Source organism: Rhincodon typus, chromosome 1 (genome assembly GCF_021869965.1).
Source record: "Rhincodon typus isolate 14 chromosome 1, sRhiTyp1.1, whole genome shotgun sequence".
Lineage (NCBI taxonomy): Eukaryota > Metazoa > Chordata > Chondrichthyes > Orectolobiformes > Rhincodontidae > Rhincodon > Rhincodon typus.
In genome coordinates this window covers 124925210-124947803 of record NC_063332.1, presented here as the reverse complement: position 1 = coordinate 124947803, position 22594 = coordinate 124925210, and the positions used below count along the sequence as shown (strand labels likewise).

General features: G+C 41.2%; 1 protein-coding gene across 2 annotated transcripts in view; it reads right to left on the bottom strand.

Annotated features, from left to right (window-relative positions):
• LOC109912422 (sortilin-related VPS10 domain containing receptor 2) overlaps positions 1 to 22594 on the bottom strand; it is a 367773-nt gene that overhangs the window by 59394 nt on the left and 285785 nt on the right. For both annotated transcript variants that reach the window (XM_048598214.1, XM_048598220.1), the window contains exons 11-13: positions 20452 to 20543; positions 14160 to 14267; positions 3639 to 3756 (exon numbers count right to left, since the gene is read on the bottom strand). In XM_048598214.1, coding sequence (XP_048454171.1) covers positions 3639 to 3756; positions 14160 to 14267; positions 20452 to 20543 — 318 coding nt within the window. The remainder of the gene's footprint in view (positions 1 to 3638; positions 3757 to 14159; positions 14268 to 20451; positions 20544 to 22594) is intronic.

The window sequence follows — 22594 nt, the reverse complement described above, 5'->3', positions numbered from 1 at the left end:
GATTCTGTTTGGAACGATACTACTGAACTTGTTTCCACAAACCCTACAAGACCAGCCGTGCATTCCAGATCATAACAACTCATTGTCAATTTGACAAAAATTGCACAGAACATGTAACAAAATGATAACATCAAATGGTGCCTTTCTAAAAAAAATCATTCACGGGATGAGGGTGTCGTTGGCTAGGCCAGCTCATCCTAATTGTTGTGGGCCTGGAGTCACATGTAGGCCAGACTGGATAAGGCTGGCAGTTTCTTTCCCTGAAGGACATTAGTGAACCAGATGGGTTTTTCTGACAGTCGGCAATGGATTCATGGTCATCAGCAGCTTCTTTGTATTGAATTCAAATTCCACCATCTGTCATGGTGGGATTCAAACCCAGGTACCCAGAACATTACCCGTGTTTCTGGATCAACAGGGCTCCGATAATACCACTGGGCTGTCGTCTCTCCTATTGTAGGAGTACATTCGGTAAATTACCCTTCCCTCTATTTACATTGGTCACGTAGACTGGGGATGGACATTTCACTGTGCACTCGGTTAGGAAAAACACAAATCTATCCAGAAAGAATATATGTTTTTATTACCCACAGCAGGCAAGTTGGAATATTTTCACTTGGTGGTAACTCATAGAATGTCACTGCATGATTCCCATGTATCACCTCCTCCATTGGTTAAAGCTACTGATTGATTTCTCCCTATCCCGACCTTTCTGCTACTATTCAAAAGCTACACTAACTCTTCATTATCCATGGATTTTCTACCTGTGGAACCGTGCACTCAGGAGGTTGGTCCCAGACTCAGCCTATTTTTCCCAATTGACTCATCCCATCTGATTGCGTGGTCCTTCATCATAGACAGGAGACTTACATTATAGCAGTATCCATGTTTTTTGTTATCCACAGGAGGTCTATGCCCCTATCCCCCTGGATAACGAGGATCTGTCGTATATTAAGACTCAGGGCCTGGGGGATCGGACAGCGAGAGCGAAGGGATGACTGTTCTTATCATTCCATTTACAGGTTACAATGATGCCAGAAGCGAGGAACACCACAAGCAGCTTCAGCCAGAGCTGATACAAAGACCTTTGAAGGCACTTGAAAGCAAAGACTGCCTTCTGAAGCTAGGCTCCCAAGAACCTGCTGCAGGCTACAATTTCAAATGCAGGACCCACAAAAATATGGGACAACATGATTTGAAATTACAGAATTTGGGAGAGCACATTTTTAATAGTGATATTTCCTTTACTTAATCTTACAAAGTTTACAAGACAGGTATATCTGGGTAATTTGCAATTAATACTTCTCCAAGCCTAATGCCAACTATTGTTCTTGTTGAAATGCTGCTTGTTTGACCTACAGGCTGTAAACAGTTGCTGGTTGAATCTGTAACGCACAAGTGACTGGTCTGTAAAGGCAGGAAGACAGCAACAAATCCAGCTTTTCTCACGACTATGCATTTCGGTCTGACTTGGGTAGAAGTGGGACAGCACATACATTTTATCAATGGTGTCTACTGGGCTTTACAAAAATTACTAAAATGTAATTTTTTTTTCTGTTGTGGGCACAATTGGCAATTTAGGCTCATATTGAGATCAAAAAATTTGTGCTACTTTTCAGAAGTTTTTTTTGCTGGAATTTATATTCAAATAAATTTTACACATCGCCAAACTTCCAAGAACTAACCCAATCAGTGGAAAATAATTTAAGAAAGGTTTCTGCATTTAAAAATGTATGTATTTTACAATAATTCTGTTAATAAAGCAAGTCTTCACTTTAGGTTGCCTTGCTTAAGTTAATTTTTTTTCCAATGCTTTATTTTGATGGTCTGTTTCTTCTAATTAAGTTGGCGTTTCTGCTTTATCATCGTCTTCACAGCCCAGATCATGTCTCCTCCTTCATTCCCCTATCCTGACTTTGCCTCCTTCTACCCTTTCTTCCACACCTCCCCATACCCACACCCCCAGACACCCCTACACCTCATCCTCCCTGGCTTTGGGTCCCCCTGCCCTCGCCTCTCCCTGCCCTTGACTTGGCCTAGCTTCCTGCCCTCTGGTCTTATCTAATATCCACCTGGGAAGGCTTGTTAGTGCTGTTGGGCAGGATTTAAGCTGGGTTATCAGAGGATGGGAACTTGACAGTGAATTCAGATAGGATAAAAAGGCAAAGCAGGTTACTGAAAGTAGGAAAGCTATAAATGAATTTAAAAAACAACAGAAACAACCCTGCAAATCAGCCTGAATCAACTTAAAGAATAGTATTAAAAAGGCAGAATTAAATGCAGTCTATCTGGATGCACACACCAATCACAGCAAGATCTGTGAATTGATGGTGCTAACAGAAGTAAAAGAGTATGATTTAGTAGTCAGCACAGAGACATGGCTGCAGGGCCTTGAAAATTTGGAGCTGATCTTTAAAAGATATATGACATTTTGGAAGCATGGGCAAGAAGTTAAAGGAGATGGTGTGGTGCTGATAATAAGGGATGCTATCAGCGTATTACTGAGAAAGGATCTCCGACAAGAAGAAAATGTTGTAGAACCTGTTTGGCTTGACCTAAGAAACATCTAAAGCAGTAAACGTTTGTAGGCATAGTTTGTAGGTGTAGACAGTTGTGGGGCATGGCATAAATCAAGAAATTAGAAGTGTGTGTACCGAGGGAATACAATAATCAAGGATGACTTATATGACTTATGACATATAGACTAATGAGCACCAACGCTGTAGTGGAAGAATTCCTGAAATATGCTGAGGAACCAACTGGGGAATAGGCTTTTTAAAATCTATTGTTATGCAACAAGGGTGAGCTGATTAATAGATCCACTAAATGGCATATTCCAGTCTAGGGCCGAAAGCCTGTTCCACCCTCCTCCTCCTCCTCATCCCCATCCTCTGTCTTGTAAGGAGCCAGGAATCTACACATCCTGCGATGCTTTCAGCAATTCCAGCAAAAATTGTGATCCAATTGCAGGAATCTGCCAAAATAGTGGAAGAATTTCAGCTCCATACTTATGCCCTGAATATTGTCAATATTTTCATTTCTACTTTCCTGGTCCAGCTCACAGCTATGAGCAGAACCTGTTACTAAGTGTCTGTCCAAGCCACTCAGCTGCCAGGAGTAGCACACCAGCCTGCAATAATGCTGTATGAAATGTCTTTTCTTTCCATTGAAATGCAGGTAAATGTTTGCTAATAAGCCCACAATTAATCACAAGTGCTCATTGTAAACTTGACATTTAGCACCTTGTGGCATACTGCATTGACATTCAAAGCTGCCTTTGTTCCTTTGTAACATTTCTTATGCTGCCTATGGGATTTTCAAAGCCTTTCTACTTGCTTAACACACCATTTAAGTATAATAGCATAGGTTATGGGATGGCTCAGGGGTGCTGAAGTTCCCTGTTGTATGCAGCAGAAAACCTCTGTTGTCGGAAAAGATAATGAACAAATAGACCAACTCGACATGATCAAAATGTGAAAATTGCTATGTCTAGAAATCTGAAGCAAAACAGGGAAGTGTTGTAGACAAGTCAGCTAACCAGCGTAAAAGAAACAGAAAAGCCAGATTATGATCTTTTCAGGTGTGTCCAGCAAAGATTTCAGTATTTTTGAGCTTCTTTTTGTTTCAGCCTATAATACCTGGTTCATGAGATCCCATGAGTCATAATCATCAGGTGAGCATTGTCTGTTAAAGGATGGTCTGAAGTCCACCTTTACCAATTCCCAATCTGAACGGAAGCTGATGTGACCAAATATCCTGGAAACAGAAAGGGCACACAGAGATTTTCCAAACTGTGTACAAAACAATATTAATACAAAATGCAGAGGTTCTTTCTGTACTTGCCTTTCACTCAGTATCTAGCAATTCATTAATCCACACTACCCTGTGCGGTACTTCAAAACAAAATCTTGTCTTTTGTGTGTCAACACAATAGTTAGAACATTGCGTGATAAACTTACAAAGAAAGCCAATCCAATAACATAAAGTAAACTGTCTTTTGTAGCAATTCACCCCCTACTGAAATGTTCTCATTTACAAAAATCTTGCAGTACCTTCCACCCTAAAACCAGTCCAGTGTGGGAGGGGAAGTGGGTGGAAAACATTTGACAGTTTTCAAGCCACAGAAAAGGCTGTTTAGCAACGTTTTTGAAAAAAAAAGTTTGTTACAATTATATCATTATACATGTTATTTTTGGGGGGATTTTAAGTACATTTTGTTTTAGACACCTGACAAGCAACATCTGTAAGCACAATGGTGTTGGATAGGAGAATTCAGGTGGAGAGTATGGAGGATGAAGTGAAGATGAGTTATGGCTCCACTTAATTTATCTTGCAAAGGATGTTTCTTCTATGTGTGGAGAATCAACATGCAGAATGTGAATTTTTTGCAGCATTCTCAACAATGCTCTCCTCTTTCTGAACTTCATTAACATTCATTCTTTATACTCAGCTGATAACTTCCCAGAGAAACATTGGAAGTCGCCCTTGTAAGTTGACTTTTTAAAGGGCATTTGCAAATCTTTGCTCTCTGATGCCAAAATCATGAAATGCATTTTCTCAATATTCCACTGGGGGGAGGTACAAACCAACAGGAAACTGCTACCTGTGTATGAGGCTCTGACAGGACTATCCAAGAATACTGATTGATGGAGAAGAGAAGGAAACTTGTCCATGCAGCACACAGGGGCTGTCTGTATGCAGAGCAAGATAAACCTTCTAAACTAACATTTTCATACTCACCCGTCATTTCACACTAGTGAGGACCAGCCTCTAAGTCAAACTGTGCCAATCGCACTAACATTCCCAGTCTGTTGTACCAAAAAGAAACTGACCCAACTCAAGGGTGGTCTTATTTTTCTGCTCAATTCAAACCCACACGAAGCAAAGCCCTGCATTAGTCAACCTCAATTGAAGTAACTAAATTCGGGTTTGGCATGGGTTTGTGTGCATTGTGATGGATGCTTTAATGATGAAACCTCCAGGTTAAAGCTGATTGAAGTCTAGATTTAGGTACTCATCAGCACATTTGTTCAAAATATAATGACAAAATAACAAGCGCGGGTAATTTAATTTTAACTACTACATGTGCTGCACTCATCTTTGGGTTGCATATTTTCACTTATGAGTTAATTGTCATTATTTTTCTCCTGGTTCATTGATAATTTGCTGTCAGTTGTCTAACAAAGGCGATTCCTTCTGTGTGACTAACTGTTAGGTGCTCACTGACAGCAGCATGGGTTTTGCTCCCGTCCTTTTACTCTTTGCTGACGGAGACCTAGATGAGAGTGAGACAAACCTGTATCTTGTCACATTATGCTGACATATTGTGGTGTACGCACAGGTTACTCTGCCTAACTGCAAATCTGCTTCTATTAGATCTTCTTTCTCTTAGATCATCAAAAGTCATGCTAAGAGTAGGAGATTTTTTAAATTGGTAACTCAGACAAAGGAATGTTCAAATTAAATCACTAGTCTCCGTTAACATTGTCAATCATAACTTGAATGATATTAAGTGCATTATCTTTGCACTCAGTGGGAGAGTTGAGGGACTATGCCAAAATTCCCGCTGCTAAGAGATATGGTACAGATACAATTCACGATGGCTGAAACAGTTTGACTCTAGTAACTGGCTAGCAACAACTATCTATGCTCAAACATGAAAAGCAGCTTCAGGAAATCCCAAATACTTTACAACCAATGAAGTATTCGCGAAGTATAGCTACTGGTATAGGGAAAGGCAGCTAAGTTGAATGTAGCAACGTGCCATTTACAAGAGGATAATGACCAGATTCATTTCTTTTTGTAATGTTTTAAGGGATAAATAGTGGCCAGCACCCAGAATCACTCCTATTTTCCTCATAATAACACCACAATATAGCATGCATCTACTTGAGAGAGCACACAGACCCTTGTATTAATCTCTCATGCAAAAAAAAAGGCACCTCCACTTGTGCAGCACTCCCTCAGTACAACACTGCAGCATCAGCTTAGATTTCTGTCCTCGATTCTTAAAGTACTGAAGGGGACATCTGGCATCAGTCAAACCCTACACTAACCATAGTCAGTACCTTCAAGAAAGAGAGAAGCAATATCTTGAAAGAAGAAACAAAGGTAGAAATTCACAGTGGAAGTCATCTATTTACTAAAGGTTACTCATGTAAATTGCTCTGAAGCTGCGAACAGATATTATAGGATTAATGTGGGATACTAGTCCTTTCATTTTCCTTCATCTTTCTAGGATAAGCCTAAATTGGTAACGTGAATTAAGAATTAGTTGTAGGGATGTCTGAGATAGACAGGACTGAACTAACAATTAATATTTAACAAACTAAGTAACCAAACTGTGGCAGTGTGTTAGGCTTCAATAGGCCCTGCCACTTTGCTCTGCTTTATTAAAAAAAATCAAATCCAATCTTCCATTTTTTTTTAAAGAATGTAAATTTAACATGATTCTAAATGAACAGAGGTAAGTCCACTTACACAGCTCTCTGTCAAAGACTAAAGTGATTTCAACATAAACATTTGTAATAAACTTGTTGAATTAAGTGTTTAATCTTTTAAAAGTGCTGTTTGAAACTTTCAGATTAAACGAGGATTCAAATTGAGTGGGATTTGGGGTGTGGGGAAGACAGATTTTATAAACAAAAAAAGATTGTTTTTTTTGCAGAATGCAGTGAATTTTCAGGACAGTTTAACTACTAGCTCTTAAAGTCTTTGTAAAAATTTGACATGTAAGTACTGTACAACACATATTTCTATGTAACTCAAGGTTACTCTAACACACTACAAACTAAGTGGCTACAGGATTTATTGCTTTGTAAAACAATACCACTCCATAAATAAAGCACCACCAAATAGAGAAATAATTATAAAGTTAAAAAAGGCATTCTTCACAGATGTATTTTTGAATACAGACTAAGGGCATTGTTCTAGAAATAGCTTTTGAAGAAGAAACTGACATATTCTGTTGGGCAGAAAGAAATGCAATTTAGTGACAGAAGTCTCCATTTTTATGATACTGAGTCAAATCACACTTGGTTGTATGAGGCTGGGGTATATTTTACACCTAGGCATAACCTTCCTGTTCCTGGTCAGTCACTCAGCCATAGCCAGTTGGAAGATGTTCCTCTCTTTGACCGCTGTCTGAATCTGAAACAAACTGTTCATAACATATTTGATCCTAAGTTGATGGTCCAATCCAGTAGCCTCACTATGACTACTGTCAAGTTCACTTCCTTTAATGTTGCTACTTCCAGCCCTGATTCAACTACAACTCTAAGAAATTTGCACTCCTTAAATTCTGACCATTAGTCCATTTCCGATGATCATAGTCATTGATGGTTGTTCCATTAGCCAGCTAGGTTGTGAGCTCTGGAATTTCTTTCCAAAAGCTCTTCATCTTATTAAATTTCTTTCTCTATTTCTCCTCCATTATCATGTTTCTTAAAGTCACCTCTTTGACCAAACGTTGGTCTCTTTTGTCTTAATATGGTTCACTTACATAGTTCAGTGTCAACATTTCTTTGATAATTCTCCTGCATTGTGCCATTTATCAATGGCAAGGGACTGTATTCATAGATGTTGTTGTTGAAGAAGGGCACATTGAGGGGTAGGATGTTACTGATGCTAACTAAAGGAGAAGTTCTGGTACTCAGGTGGATGCAGTAGGGAAGTTTATAGGAGGGCCTGGAACTGTTTGGAGTGTGAACATAGTGCAGAGCTACCTGATCCTCCTGTCTCTGCCAAAAGGAAAGTGATATAAAGTTATACTCATTTAATTCATTTGGCCTTGCTTGACCAAAATCCCTTTTACCACTACTGTAATATATTGTATACCTTTTTATGCTTCTGCATTTTTGGTTGTGGATTAAAATGGGAAAAGGAGCGTTTTAAAACCAAGGACTGTGGAAATGACTTCTGCACTTTTTAAAAGCAAGTTGCCAACATGCATTGTAAGTTCTATTTACACGGTTGATTGTCAAACAATGGGGGAGGTTTAGTTGCAGATGAACTGGAACCGGGCAATGTGCAAATAAGTTAGATTTGGCTGGCAGCAAGTAGCTGATTGGTCTGTGGAATGGTGACCAGTTGTCATTGACAAAGGCTTTCCACTTGCCAACAGTTGTTTGATTGGCTCCCAGGTAGGTGAGCAGCAAGTTGCAAGCCCAGGTCCACAGTCTAAATAATATTGGACCTGAACAGACCCTGAGAAGGGAACCTGAGAATGTAAGCTATGTTTATCAGTTGGGATGTGGTGGCAGGAGTTTTTTTTCCTTACTTGTAGAATTAATTGCCTTTTTATGCTGTGAACTTTTCTTTGATAATGTATTATGATAATGTATTATAATAATGTATTATATAAATTCTCTACAGATTCTTAAATACATGGCAGAATTGATATTGCCGGACACAACTTCCACTGCACAGACACCCATGCAGACTTTAAGGATCAGCCCAGGAAAACACGGAGTCTCGGTCAAGGCAACAACTGTATTATAGTGACATATAATAAGGACAATATTTTAATAATAACTTGCTGAGGCAGATTCACACCATATCTAGTGCTACTACTGTGATGACCAGTGCTCCTGGTGCCAGTAACAAATACTGGTTTTGTAATGGTCCAGTGCTACTGGTTTTTCCCTCTGAGTTTTTTGACACGACATATTGGTTCCTGCAATATTCTCTCTCCTTACCCTGTCAGTACAAAATACTTCCCACAATTAAGATAAATTTGTATCAAAGACTCGAGAAAAGATTCTGAAAACTGTAATACACCACAAATAAATTCCAGCCCAGGAACTAGCAGTTCCACAAAGACGTCAGCACTCCCGTGAATACTCAGGATCCTCAGCCAATCTCACAAGGAAATATGCTCAAAAAGCACCCTCACACTTCAAAATGTGATGGCTGGCAATTAACAAGCTGTAATTATAAAAACTAAAAAGGGTAATTATCAGACCTGGAGCTGTTTAGATCAGACAACGGGCTACCGCACATTTATCCACAGTCCTACAGATGGCAGCATATGTGGTTTTAAAAAGAAGTGGATTAGATTTGGTTCAATTGGCTATTTGAACATACTGCTGACAAAGAATCCAATAACGGAAAACATGAGAATTTAGAGATGACTACATATGGGTTTGGTCTTCTCACAATCTAAAATCAGTTTGACAATGATTTTAATGGAAGCACTGCAGCCAGTCAATCTTCCACTTCGCTTGAGCTGGGCACACCATAATCTTACAGATTATGAATGTTGGTTTCCTGAAGAACACTGCTCATTATTTCTGTTTGGAAAACAGGAATCATTTTTGAAAAGAACAGCTCACTGTATTGGTGCATATTGTAAATGATTTTTATTTTATCCATTCCTGGAATGTGCATATTGCTGACAAGGTTGAAGTATATCGCCCACATCCAATGGTCTTCGAGCATGTGGTGTTCTATCTTCATGAAATGCTGCTGTCCTTGCAATACAGTCACACCCACAGGGGCTGGTGGAGGTGGGGATTTGGGGGTGACTCAGGTATTGGTACCTGCCAACTCCAGCTTGCTCCTCGCTCCTCTAGACCTCACTTTATACAGCAGTCCCTGGACTGCCTACATTCCCTGTCCACGGAGTTGGCACTGAACGCATGCCAGGCTCACAACACCCTCACGGTACATCTCTCACCCACTTATGATGCAGCTTTGTCCTTCAATACTTTCCTTGGAAGTGCAACAGCACCTATCATTGTAATGCTGCTGCCAGTACAGTTTGCAAGCAGTGTCAGGCTCTCAACTCATATTCTGGACCCAGGGACCATCACAGAGCTCTTTGCTTGCTCTCTTAGTATCTCTGCCTTGCCCTTTTGCACTTTGCCCCCTGAGCCAGAGCTTTTAGGCTCACAGTATTTCTACTTTGCCTTGTTGTTTAGCACAGACACAAAGTCAGGCAGATTATCATGGTTGTCGTCTGTCAGTCAAGGGGGTGGACATGTTGCTGTGTGGCAGCATGCCACATCAACCGCACATGCCAGCAGCTAACACAGCAAACACACTGTATGTGCTTCAATCAAGTGACCATGTCTCAAAGTTAAAGGACAGTAGTCCCTAGTCAAGTGGAGCTAGCCCTAACCACAGTAAGTCAAGGGCATCATCCAATATTCGTCCAGGGGCTTGGACATGGTCAGGCAGGGTTGGAGGTCTGTATCACTGCAATCTAGGGAGTAGACCACGGTCATTCCTGCAGGTCCAGTGCAGCCCAGCTAAAGAGTGAGAGCAATTCAGTCATGGAAGATGCACAGAGATCATTCAGGGATCTGGTCACTCATCAGTTGGAGCTTTTCATTGGTTAGGGGTTATAGATTGCAGTCAGCCATGAGGTTCAACTTAGTGATAGTCAAGGAGGGTCATTAGGGGTCACTGCTGTGGTAGGAGAATTGGGGAAATTCATTCTTGGAAATGGAGGTAGCATGTTTAGATGCAGATGGGACGATTATTGTGAAGGTCGGGGAAGATCAGTTTAATAGAAGGGAGATGAACATGCATTGGAGCATTCATATTGTGGTGATGGTGTTGGCAGGCTGCATTGACAGTCACAACCACCCTGGCTTTGAAAGTGGGACAGTGCTAAACAAGGTAAGCATGGTTCAGCTGGAGGACAAGGGCTCAGCAGGTAATGCTGGGAGCTGGTCACAATTGTGGAAACATGTGGAAGCTCAGAAACAAAAGCAGAAAATGTTAGAGAAATTCAGTAGGTCTGGCAGCATCTGTGGAGAGAGAATCAGAGGTAACACTTTTCAGAAGAGAACACATGGACAACGACGTCAGGTTTGTGGGAATGTGTGGAAGCTCAGTCCTGATGGATTTGCAATGGAATGCAAGCACAATAGAACATGGAGGCTCAGATTGCCTCCCAAACTCATGCAAATTGTATATTGTTTTGGAAATGGAAAAAGGTTGCATCACATCCAGAGTTGGTGGGGTAAGTGACTCTTTTCTCTGTTACTGGTTGCAGGCTGTATCTGTGAGCAATATGAGGCCCTTCAAGAGACAATCACATTCCTTCAGCACCTACGCAAGGCAGGATGAAGACATCAGTTACCAGAATACCATGCATGTGAAATCCATAGAGTCCAAACATGTGGGATACAATTCCTGGTCACCAGCAATTTTACCAGCAATGTAGACCATTGCAGATTAAAGATAGCCATCTCTGTGAAGCAGTACAAATTACATTAACCTATAGTGTTACCTGCACCACTATTCACAAAGACAATCCAAGACAAGGGACTGTACAAAGGCACAGAATTGAAATCCTCTCACTTTGGTCGCGTGCTGTTGTATGCAATGTTGTCTTTCTTGAGTGATGTGGGGAGTTTGGGAGCGGGTACTGGGAGGAGGGAGACATGACACAGCTTATGCTGCATTTATTGCAACAAGCTCCCACTAACAAAGGTCCATGTTGAGGCATTCCACAGCTCTCCTTGTCGAGTACTTCAGGTCCTGCTGGATGGAGAAGTATGGTACAGTGTCATGGGCCAAATGCCTTACAAGGATAGCTACTGGGAGATAAGGGCAACTCTCAGCAACCAGGCTAACCCCCTGACTGAAGCAGCGTGTAGATACGATGCAATTTATTCTTTAACCAGAGCATCGTGGAGACAAGAGGCCTCCTGAAATTGAGGTTCTGATGCTTGGAGTGGTCTGCAGCTCCTTGCGGTACATACCAGACACAGGCTGCTGTTTAATCATCACATCCTGTGCTCTGCACAACTGGAGTAGGTAAAGATGGGAAACAGTGGATACTAAAGAGCTGCGAGAACAGCATGAAGGTGATGAAGATATTGACCAGGAGGAACATCACCTTCTGTGTGATAGAGTGCTGGCACCAAGTTCCAATAATTGTGAGCAGGGTGCAATGCTATGTTCCCTGTAATTTGTTTTCCGCTCTGTGAACCTCCGAGGTCTTTGTGCAGCAGCGGTGCCCAAAGTTGGAAGTCAATGTGCTGACATGCTGATTAGCTTGCACGGTGCTTCCAAGTCATACAGTTTACAGGGATCATTGGTGCAGCAATCAGTCATGGACTGGAACTTTGATGGTGCTTGAATGGTCTCTGTCAGTTCCCAGAGGCAAATGCAGCTTTTCTTTGTTTGTATTTTCTTCCCATTTACCGTTGCAGAATAAAAGTGAACATTTTCAACTATTTGAAGGTTTTCCAGTATCTGATGGTGCCACTTGAACAATGAGAAGATGTTAAGCTACACTGGGTGTTTGGGAAAGAGCGGTACTCCTTTCAACAGCATTCTAAGATGACAGGACTCCAAGGATGGGAGCTTGGTTTTTAAATAGCAATACGTTGATGAATGTGCACTTGGACTTCCAATCAAATGTCAGCCATGCTACTTATGAGCCATTAGGAGTGTTTATCTTTCATTCTCTTCCACTCTGTGCACAGTGGAGGGCAACTCCTGGTCAGCAGCACTGGACTTGGTGAATGGCTTGCTTTAAAGTGGTGTCTGCACCAGGAATCCCAAGAGAACCTGGCAGTGTCAAGTACCTTTGGTGAGAGGGAAGATACAAGCAGGGTGCCATAAAGGCATGATGCATGGATAATAAGGCAAATTGCAGAGAATAGCATGAGAAAACACGGCAACGCCCTGGAAGAAGCCTTCATGAAAACTCACCAAAATTGATGCTTGGTTGATGTCCAGTAAAATTCAGCTAATAATCTCCATCATCGCTGCCTCAAAATCTTGGAAATTCCTAACAACATCATAGTGGATGTACCTTCACCAGATGGATTATAGGGGTTCAAGAGGAGGCTTCTCAAGCATGATTAAGGGTGGTCAATAAATGCTAGCCTTGCTGGTGATAGTCACACCTCAGGAACCAATAACAGACAATCCTCCCCTAAGAAATGAGCTTGAAAATCTCCTTTTTTCTGGTCAGTTCTTTGATCCCTGGGAGACCATGCTGGAGATTTTAAATTTAAAAGTTGATGACATTCAATTTAGAGAGACCTAATTAACATTTAATCTAAGTATTACATGCTGTGATTACTACCTCCCATCGACACTCAAACTCCTAATCACAGACAACAGGTTGCCCGCACCCAGACCTCCCTGCTTTAAACCCAAAGCTTGGGCACATTGAAGTGAGGTTATAGGAAGCATCCAAAAATCAACTGCCCACTCACCACAACTCTTCCAATTTAGGGAGTTAAAATTCTCCTTATACCAGCACGAATGAGCATGTTTATTTAGGGGGAAGAAATGTACGTATCTGCTAATAGGATGTTGTATCAGCCATTCATGCTTTACACAGAACGTACACAGTAGAAGCTCACTTTCGTGTTAATCTCACATCTGCCCTGATTGACAAAGCATGTAGGAATGCTTCCTCATCTTGCATAGTGTCAGCAAAAATAATATGTAGGGCACAGTTCGAGAAGCCCAACGATCGGTACTTGTCTCACAAATATTGCACATAATAGGTTGTATTAGGGCTATATTAATAAAATTTGCTAATGAGAATGCTGTCTCTTTCTTGACCCCACTTGCCTATAACATAAGGGAAGTGTAGGGAGTATCGGAAATCCACAGATATCTGTTTAAAATATAGAACTGCATTGTTTCTGAGCTCCCTATATTCCTTGAATATCTTATGGATTTCCATACTTCACACATTTCATGGATTTTCAGAAGATCAAAGAAAACAATATTTTATCAGAAGACTGAAAAGAAACTAGAGTAAATTAGCTTTAAGAAATTGTCATTTTTTTGTAAACCATTGAAATGTGTCATTTTTTGCAAATGAAATCCGATTATAATTTTCCAGCATTGAATTCAACATATCCAACCACATACATTGCGACTGATGTTCAAAACATCAACAGCACTGAGTATTCCAGCTGAACAATCATTTTCTATCAATGTACATTGTTGCAATCTATCATTGCTATTCTCTCTGTAATTGAATAGAATTGTGTTTATCTCTCAAATAGTATAAGCACAAAATATTGTGAAAAATTGCTTTCAGATTTCTAGCATATTGAATAATCCAAGAGTTAACCTCTCTTAAATGAAAGCAGAGATTTGCAGGTCACACTGCTAACATCCACATCAGGATTAGCTCTGAAAGAACTTGCGCATTATCTATTGAGATTACTCACGTCATAACCAGTGTTTCGTCTCCTGGTTCACTAAGTAGCCCATCTACAAAGACAGAAGTGCTTGTGAAATTATGCGTTGTCCAAGTATATCCTTCATCTACACTGAATCTATTTAAAAAACAACAAAAAGCACTTCATCAATTCAACTCAAATATAGCGTAATAATATTACCAACTGCAATGCATCACATGATTTAAAGATATTTTTCCAATATGCATATTCTTGCAAGTGAAAAGAAAAACTTCAATATTGTTGACTTTGGAAAGTATATTCAGTGTATGTTTAAATTATTGTTTGTCCTGTTTTAAAATTAAACAACATTATTTGCAAACATTTAGCTATTTCTGTTCAGAGTCCCATTCATTATAACAACGTTTCCATTATAATTTAGCAAAATATAACTCATTCCCTGGTCACAATCACCACATTCCATTTACTGTTGACTTTCATTGCCAAGCTGTTACTCCAATACCAATCATTATTTTTCATTGGTGAGATAAACTGCTCATTCTCTTTCACTTCAATTCAATTCTACTTGATGCATATTTACCATCAAAGCCTTAGGGTCCCAATAGATTTGAAAGTAAACAGAATATATGGGTGTGGCTATATGAATATTTATGTCTACATAGGAATAGGAAGATTGAGAATAGATAAAAAGGCTATGATGATCCATTGAGTTAGATATTGAATTCCCACTCCAACGTCTCATTGCAGTGGTCTGGGAAATTTGCCGGCCAAACAGTCAGATTCCACTGGAGTTTGCAGACTCAGGCAGTGGTTAGGCTATTTAGTTCAATCAAGCATGTGCCTTTGTCATATAGAACATCATGTGCAACTGGGATTATTGGGTCAAGACCTTGCCAAGCATAGAGCGTTAGAATGTTACTCCCAATACACTACTAGCTCTAAAGAATATTAAAGAATCCCAGAATGTAGGAAATATCATAACCTGTAATACCACACATCCCCTTTATCAAGTACTGTCTTCAATCAGCTTATAGAACCAAGGTTCACCTGAACTGATGCTATCTACTTCCACATTCACAGTCCTAAAGTATTCTTAAATTCCCTCTAAGTTTCAGGGTATGCTGTCTTATTCTTTCCCTTTGTTTTCCAATCCCTCCAGGCCCTTGAATTTCGTGATTTCTACAATCTCTTCCAGTCCCACTGGCCTCTTGAATCCCCTATTTCAAATACCCCACCATCGACAGCTTTGTCTTGAGCTGCTTAGGCCCCAAGGTCTGAAAATCCCTCCATAAACATCTTCACCTGTCTGTCTCTCTCTCTCTTCCTTTAACACATTATCTACAACCATTCCCATTTGGCCAAGATTTGGGTCATTTGCTCTAATATCGACTTATGTCACTTGGTTCCAAATGTTGCTTTGTAATGCTTATGTGAAGTACCTTGGGGTGTTTTATGTATTTATGTGACTGTACAAGTATCAGCTTTTGGGTTAAATTTTCCCATATGCAGTTGTAGTGTGACGGAGAGTGAGTTTCATGGTGATTGTCAACCATCACTCTGGACAAAGTTTCTCATGCTATCTTTCACTTTCCACCTCACTTTTCTCAGCGAATTGGAGGCATGTGAGTTGAGGGGCTTTCCGGCTTACATGCCTCTGGCACTGTATTTAAAGTTGGGCTGCACATTATCCCAGATGCTAGAGTCCAGGAACAATCCACCACACTGTGGCACTTGGCACTGAAAATATCACTGACAAAAATCAAGCTAGCTCCATGCTTCCAGGACAGGGATTGGAAGGTATTGGTGGACAGGGTGGAGGAGAGATGGGCAGTCCTTTCTCCTGCAGTGTGTTAAAGAAAGCTCCAACAGTGGACCCAGCCAACTCAGTCAGAAATTGCAGCACGAGTTTGTGTTGTATCGCATGTCAAAGGGCATACCAAGCAGTACTTCAAGAAAGTCAACGATATTCTGTATCCATCAGGGGCAAGTGCCACCATCCTCTCTCTCTGCCACCTCACATTCAAGCCCAGCACTCACTCTACCTCTGCTACTGCACAAACATCTCACTAAAGCTGATGGAAAACAATCCTCAGAAGGCATCCAATAACCCATTAATACTGCAGTCTTGTAACACTTCTACCAAACAGAGTCCATCGGCATTGTCCTTGTATGCAGTATAAACGTTGTTTTCCCCTTGAATTGGGATTCTTGCAAATTATCCTGATGAGTGCAAGATAAATATGTGTCTTTTTTTAGCAATACTCAAGTTCTGCAGTACCAAATGACTATTTTTGCCTATCTTTTCTAAATGTTAAATTTCCTTTAATATGTAGGTCCCAAGCTTAGTCATCTTACAGCTAAGTCTCCATAATGGCCATTAAACCATACTTTTATTAGTGCAATTAATTCACCTATTTTGTTGCAAATGCCACATGGATTTAGGTAGAATGTTTTTAATTGTGCCTTTCTAACACTATTCAGTACTTCAGTTGAATCAAATTTTGTTTCTGCTGCTTTTCACTTTCATTTACACCTTATCTACTTCCCAAAAACAGCTTTATCCTCCCAAAGAGGATATGAGTCACAATCAAACTAAAATGTAACCCATCTTTCCTTTACAGTGAGATAACGAGGTGTAGAGCTGGATGAACACAGCAGGCCAAGCAGCATCAGAGGAGCAGGAAGGCTGAAGTTTCGGGCCTAGACCCTTCTTCAGAAAATTCCTTTACAGTCATTGATTTTGATTTGATTTGATTTACTACTATCACATGTACCAAGATACAATGAAAAGTATTGTTAATTGTGCTAACCAGACATATCATACCTTAGATAAATACATCAGGGTAATAGAATAGAATATAGTGTTACTGCTACAGAGAAGGCACAGGGAAAGATCAACTTTAATGGTCAGTGCATAAGTCAGTTCATAAATATGAAGCTGTTCTTGAATCTTTTGGTGTGTGTTTTCGTATCTTCTGTCCAATGGACAAGGGTGGAAGAGAGAACAACCAGGGAGCAGTCGTTGACTACATTGCATACTTTTCTGAGACTGCAGGAATTGTGGATGGTGTCAAAGGAAGGAAGGCTAGTTTTCATGATAAACTGGGCTGCATTCACGACTCTTCTGTAATTTCTTGTGGTCTTGAGCAGAGCAGTTCCTAAACCACACTGCGATGCATCTGGGTAGATTGCTTGCTATGGTGCATCTATAGAAATTGGTAAGAATCATTGTGGACATGCAAATTTCGTTAGATTTCTGAGGAAATAGAGGCACTGGTGTGCTTTCTTGACTGTGGATGGACCAGGATAGGTCGTTGCTGATATTTACTTCTAGGAGCTTGAAGCTCTCGACCATGTCCACCTCAGCACCATTGACACAGACAGGGGCATGTCCTCCACTCCACTTCCTGAAGTTGATGACCTACTCCTTCATTTTGTTGACATTGAAGGAGATACTGTTGTCTTTACTACATGCCACTAAGCCCTCTATCTCTCTCCTGTACTCTGCCTTGTTGTTGTTTGACATCCAACCCACTACAGCGGTGTCATCGGTAAATTTGTCAATGGAGTTAGAGCTGAATTTGGCCACGCAGTCATGAGTGTATAAGCAGTATAGTAAGGGTTTGAGTATTCAGCCTTTGGGGGAGGAGGGGGTGCGGATGTTGAAGATCATTGTGGAGGAAGTGCTGTTGCCTATCCTTACTGTTTGTGGTCTGAGTCAGAAGTTGAGGATCCAGTTACAGAGGGGGAAACAGAGTTCTAGGTCTCGGAGTTTGGAATTGAGTTTGCTTGGAATTATGGTGTTTAAGACAGAGCTAAAGTCAATAAATAGGAGTCTGATATAGGTATCCTTATTATCCAGATGTTCCAGGGCTGAGCGTTGGGCCAGGGAGATGGCATCTGCCATGGACCTTGTTACTATTACAATTCACCTACCGTCACAAGGCAATCTGGGAGGCTGGACTTGATGTGTGCCATCACTAACCTCATGAAGCACTTCATAATGATGGATGTCAGAGCCACCGGGCAATAGTCATTAAGGCACGTTGCCTGGTTTTCCTTTGGCACCGGGACGATAATGGTCTTCTTCAAGCAGGTGGAAACCTCACATCGTAGTAAGAAGTTAAAGAAGTCTGCGAACACTCCCGCCAGCTGGTCTGCGCAAGATCTGAGTGCATGGCTGGGGACTCCATCCGGGTTCACTCTTAAGAAGGGGCCGATGTGACCATCTGTGGCAGTGACTGTGGGTAAAGGAGCACCCGAGGCTGTGGGGGCAGGTGGCATCACTTCACTGACCTTCTATTCAAAATGAGCATAGAATTTATCGAGTTCATCGGGGGGGATACGTTGTTGTCAGTGATTCTACTCGATTTTACTTTGTAGCTCATTATATCATGAGAGCCTTTCCACAGTCTATGTGCGTTCATATGGTTAGTCTGGGACTCTACTTTAGTCTGGTATTGTCTCTTGGCAACCCTGATGGCTTTCTGAAGATTGTACCTGGACTTCCTGCGCAGGTCAGGGTCACCTGACTTGAACACCTCAGACCTGAACTTCAGGGACGAGTGGGTCTTCCGCTCCATCCATGGTTTCCAGTTGGGGAAGTCTTGGACAAACTTCTTTGGCATGTAGTCCTTTACATACTTACTGATGAAGTCTGTAATGGTAGTGGCGCACTCACTTAGGTTGGTCGCTGAGTTCTTAAATATGGACCAGTCTACTGACGCCAAGCTCATCTGTTACCTCAGACCAACACTGTACAACTTTCTGTCCCAGATCCTCACACTTCAGTTTCTGCTTATAATCCGGGAGAAGGAGCAGAGCCTTATGGTCTGATATACCAAAGTACGGGTGAGGGATAGAGCGGTAGGCAACTTTTGACAGTTGTGTAGCAATGGTCAAGGGTGATTAGGCCTCCGGTGGGGCAGGAAATGTGTTGATTGTGCCTTGGTAGCGCAATCTCAAGGTTGGCCTCATTGAATTCACCGGCTACAACGAACAAGGCCTTCAAATATTCCATCTCAAGGCTATTTGTAGCAATGTATATTTCATCAAGAGTGCTCTTCACTTCCACGTGTAGTGAGATGTAAACTAATGTCAGGATAGCAGAAGTAACCTCCCGTAACAGGTAGTAGGTCAGTGCTTCACCGTTAGACATTCTAGGTCCAGGGAGCAGTAATTTGCCAGAGTAGGGTTGAGAAGGAGACAGACCCCTCTGCCCTTTACCTTGCCTGAGAATGCAGAAATCTAAAGCCCCTCCCTCTGCATTATATTTCCAGCCATGTGTTCATTCACACACTATGATATGCATTGGCACAATTCGACTCTTTTTTTCATACATGGTGCCCTGGAACTGTAACAGCAGCGACAGATCTCTGTTTATATCCTCTTTGTGTTGCCTGTGTGATTCCTTGCAGGTCTGCTCTCTCTCTCTCTCTTCCGCCAGAGAACTGTAGGCTCTGAGCCCCAATCTCTGTTGATCCTCTCTGTAGCCAGCACATTTCCTTGCAGATCCACACAATCGCCCAGGTAAGCGTAGGCCCCAGACCCTGCTCTCTGCATAAATCCTCTCCCTCTGCCACCAATGCATTTATTTGCAGGTCTGCTGACTGCTCTCTCCGAGCTAAGTGACATGTTGAGCTTCTAATCCACTAAAACCTATACAGCTCTTCAAACATGGCCCTTAGCTACTCGATTATCATTTATCATTTAGCTATGTTATCCATTAATTCAAATTTTCAGTCTTTTAACCTCATCTATGTTAAATTTCACTTGCTATTATCCATCTATTGTAGGTTCCCAAGCAACCTGTCCAAATGTAAAAGCCCCTCAATTTTAGTATTTCTTGCATTAAGCTTCAGAGCTTAAGTTAATGTAAACTTGCAACAATAAAGGTCATAACATTGGGCACGCTGCTCAACATAGCTCTCCTAACTGGAATTCTCTAAAAGATGATTGCAGATTCTTATCCTTCAGCCAGTCAGCATCTTATGCGGACCTATTTTAGCTGAGATGCCCATTACTTTAAATGTTATGTGTGCTATTGTCAACATACTTTCTAGAAAGCAACGAACACCCAGTGTTGATATGAGACTAACTGACCTGCAGTTGCTGAACTCTTTTCCTAGCCTTTTTGAAATAGACAACATTAACTAGAATGGCTTATGCATCTGCTGAATGTGTTTTTAGTCTGTTTAAGTCAGGCCACCTCTCAAATCAGATACAATTCCAAAACAAATTTGTAAACGAAAAAAACTGAAGAAATCAATGATTATGCTACTGATATTAAATTGTGACTGGACTCAAATTTACAACTTCTTACTTTAATATCTTCAGAGGGATCGAGGTATCCTTGATAGCTACAATAACACCACCATGGTCAAGGTAAAGAATATGATGTTCTTCCTCAAACACCTGAAGGAAACAACACAAACATCAGAACATTGGGATGCATATTGAGCCTCACATAATTTAAAATAAAAACAGATAACACTGGCGAAACTCAGCAGGTCTGGCAGTATCTGAGGAGAGTGAAACAGAGTTAATGCTTCAAGTCCCATGACTCTTCTTCAACAGTTTTAGGACATAGGATGGTACGGCACAGGAACAGGCCCTTTGGTTCACTATACCTGCACCTACCATGACAGCTTTCTAAACTAATGTCATCTACCTGCACATGGTCCATATCCCTCTATTTTTTGCCTGTTTGTGTGTCTGTCTAAATGCCTCTTAGATGTCGCTATCATATTTGCTTCTAATATCTCCCTAGGCAGTGCGTTCCAGGCACCTACCACCTGTGGGAAAAAGACTCTGACTGTTCACTATATCCATGCTTCTCATAACTTTATACACTTCTGTCAGGTCACCCTTAGCTTCTGGCACTTTAGCAAAAACAATCTAAGTTTGTCCAACCACTCTGTAAAGCTCATACACTCCAACTAAAGCAATATCCTGGTAACCATTTTTGGGACTTTCTCCAAAGTCTTCACATCCTTCCTATAGTGAGGTGACACAAACTGCACACAACGCTCCAAATGTGGCCTAACTAAAGTTTTATACAGCTACAACATGACTTACCAACTTTTATACTCAATGGCCTGATGAAAGCAAGCAGGCCAAATGCCATCTTTACCACCTTATCCACCTGTTTTGCCACTTTCAGGGCACTATGGGCTTGTACCCAAGATCCCTCTGTATATCAATGCTCCTAAGGGTCCTGCCATTTATTGTACACTTTCCTTTTTCATTTGCCCTTTCAAAATGCATCACCCCGAACATGTCTGGATTAAACTCCATCTGCCTTTTCTCTGCTCAACTTTCCAACTGAGCTTTAGCTTGCTGTATCTTTTGCCAACTTTCCTCACTATCTACAACTCCACCAATTTTCGTGTCATTTGCAAATTTACTAATCAGACTATTTACATTTTCATGTAAATCATTTGTATATGTATCACAAACAAGACAGGCTCCAGCACTCATCCTTGCTGAACACCACCAGTCACAGACCTCAAGGCAGAAAAATCACCCCTCCAAAATTACACTCTGCCTTCTAATGATCCAAGCCAATTTTGTACCCAACTTACCAACTCACTGTGGATCACAGTGTGGCTTAATCTTCTGGACCACTCTATCATGAGGGACCTGGTCAAATGCTTTAGTAAAGTCCATGCTCTTCCAATAAAGTTTCGATCACCTGGCTGGCTCATTCTCCAATACAAGGTCTGGTAAGGCCCCTTCCTTAATTTGACTATCTACACATTGTTCAAGAAATTCTCCTTGATGCACCTAACAAATTCTGCCCCATCTCAGCCCCTGGCACAATATTAGGAAAGTTAAATCACACATTACAAAAACCCTATTGATTTTACATCTTTCTATGATCTGCTTACATATCTGTTCCTCTATTTTGCACTGGCTATTGGGAGGCCTATGATATAAGGCCATTATAGTGATTGCACCTTTCTTATTCCTGAGTTCTACCTATATGGCTTTGGTGGATGTGATATTCTCCTTAATCAGTAAGGCAACTTCCCCATCTTTTCTACATCCCTCTCTCTCTCACCTGAAACATCTAAACCCTGGACATTGAGCTGCCATTCCTGCTCTTCTCTCAACCTAGTTTTGTAATGGCTACAACATCATAGCCACTAATCCAGGCTGTAAGCTCATCTGCCTTACCTGTTATACTCCTTGCATTAAAATGCTTCAGATTGCCAGCCTTGCTGTGTTCATTAATCTGGTACTGCCTGTTCTTCCTCTTCAATGACTTAACATTGACCTTCTCCTCAATCATTCCATCTGCTGACCTAACGCTCTGGTTCCCAGCCACTCTAGTTTAAATGCTCCCAAGTAGTACCAAAAAACTACCCTGCATAAATATTGGTGCCTCTCCTATGGTGCAACCTGTCCTTCTTGTACAGGTCCCTCCTGCCCTGGAAGAGATCCCAATTATCCAGATATCAGAA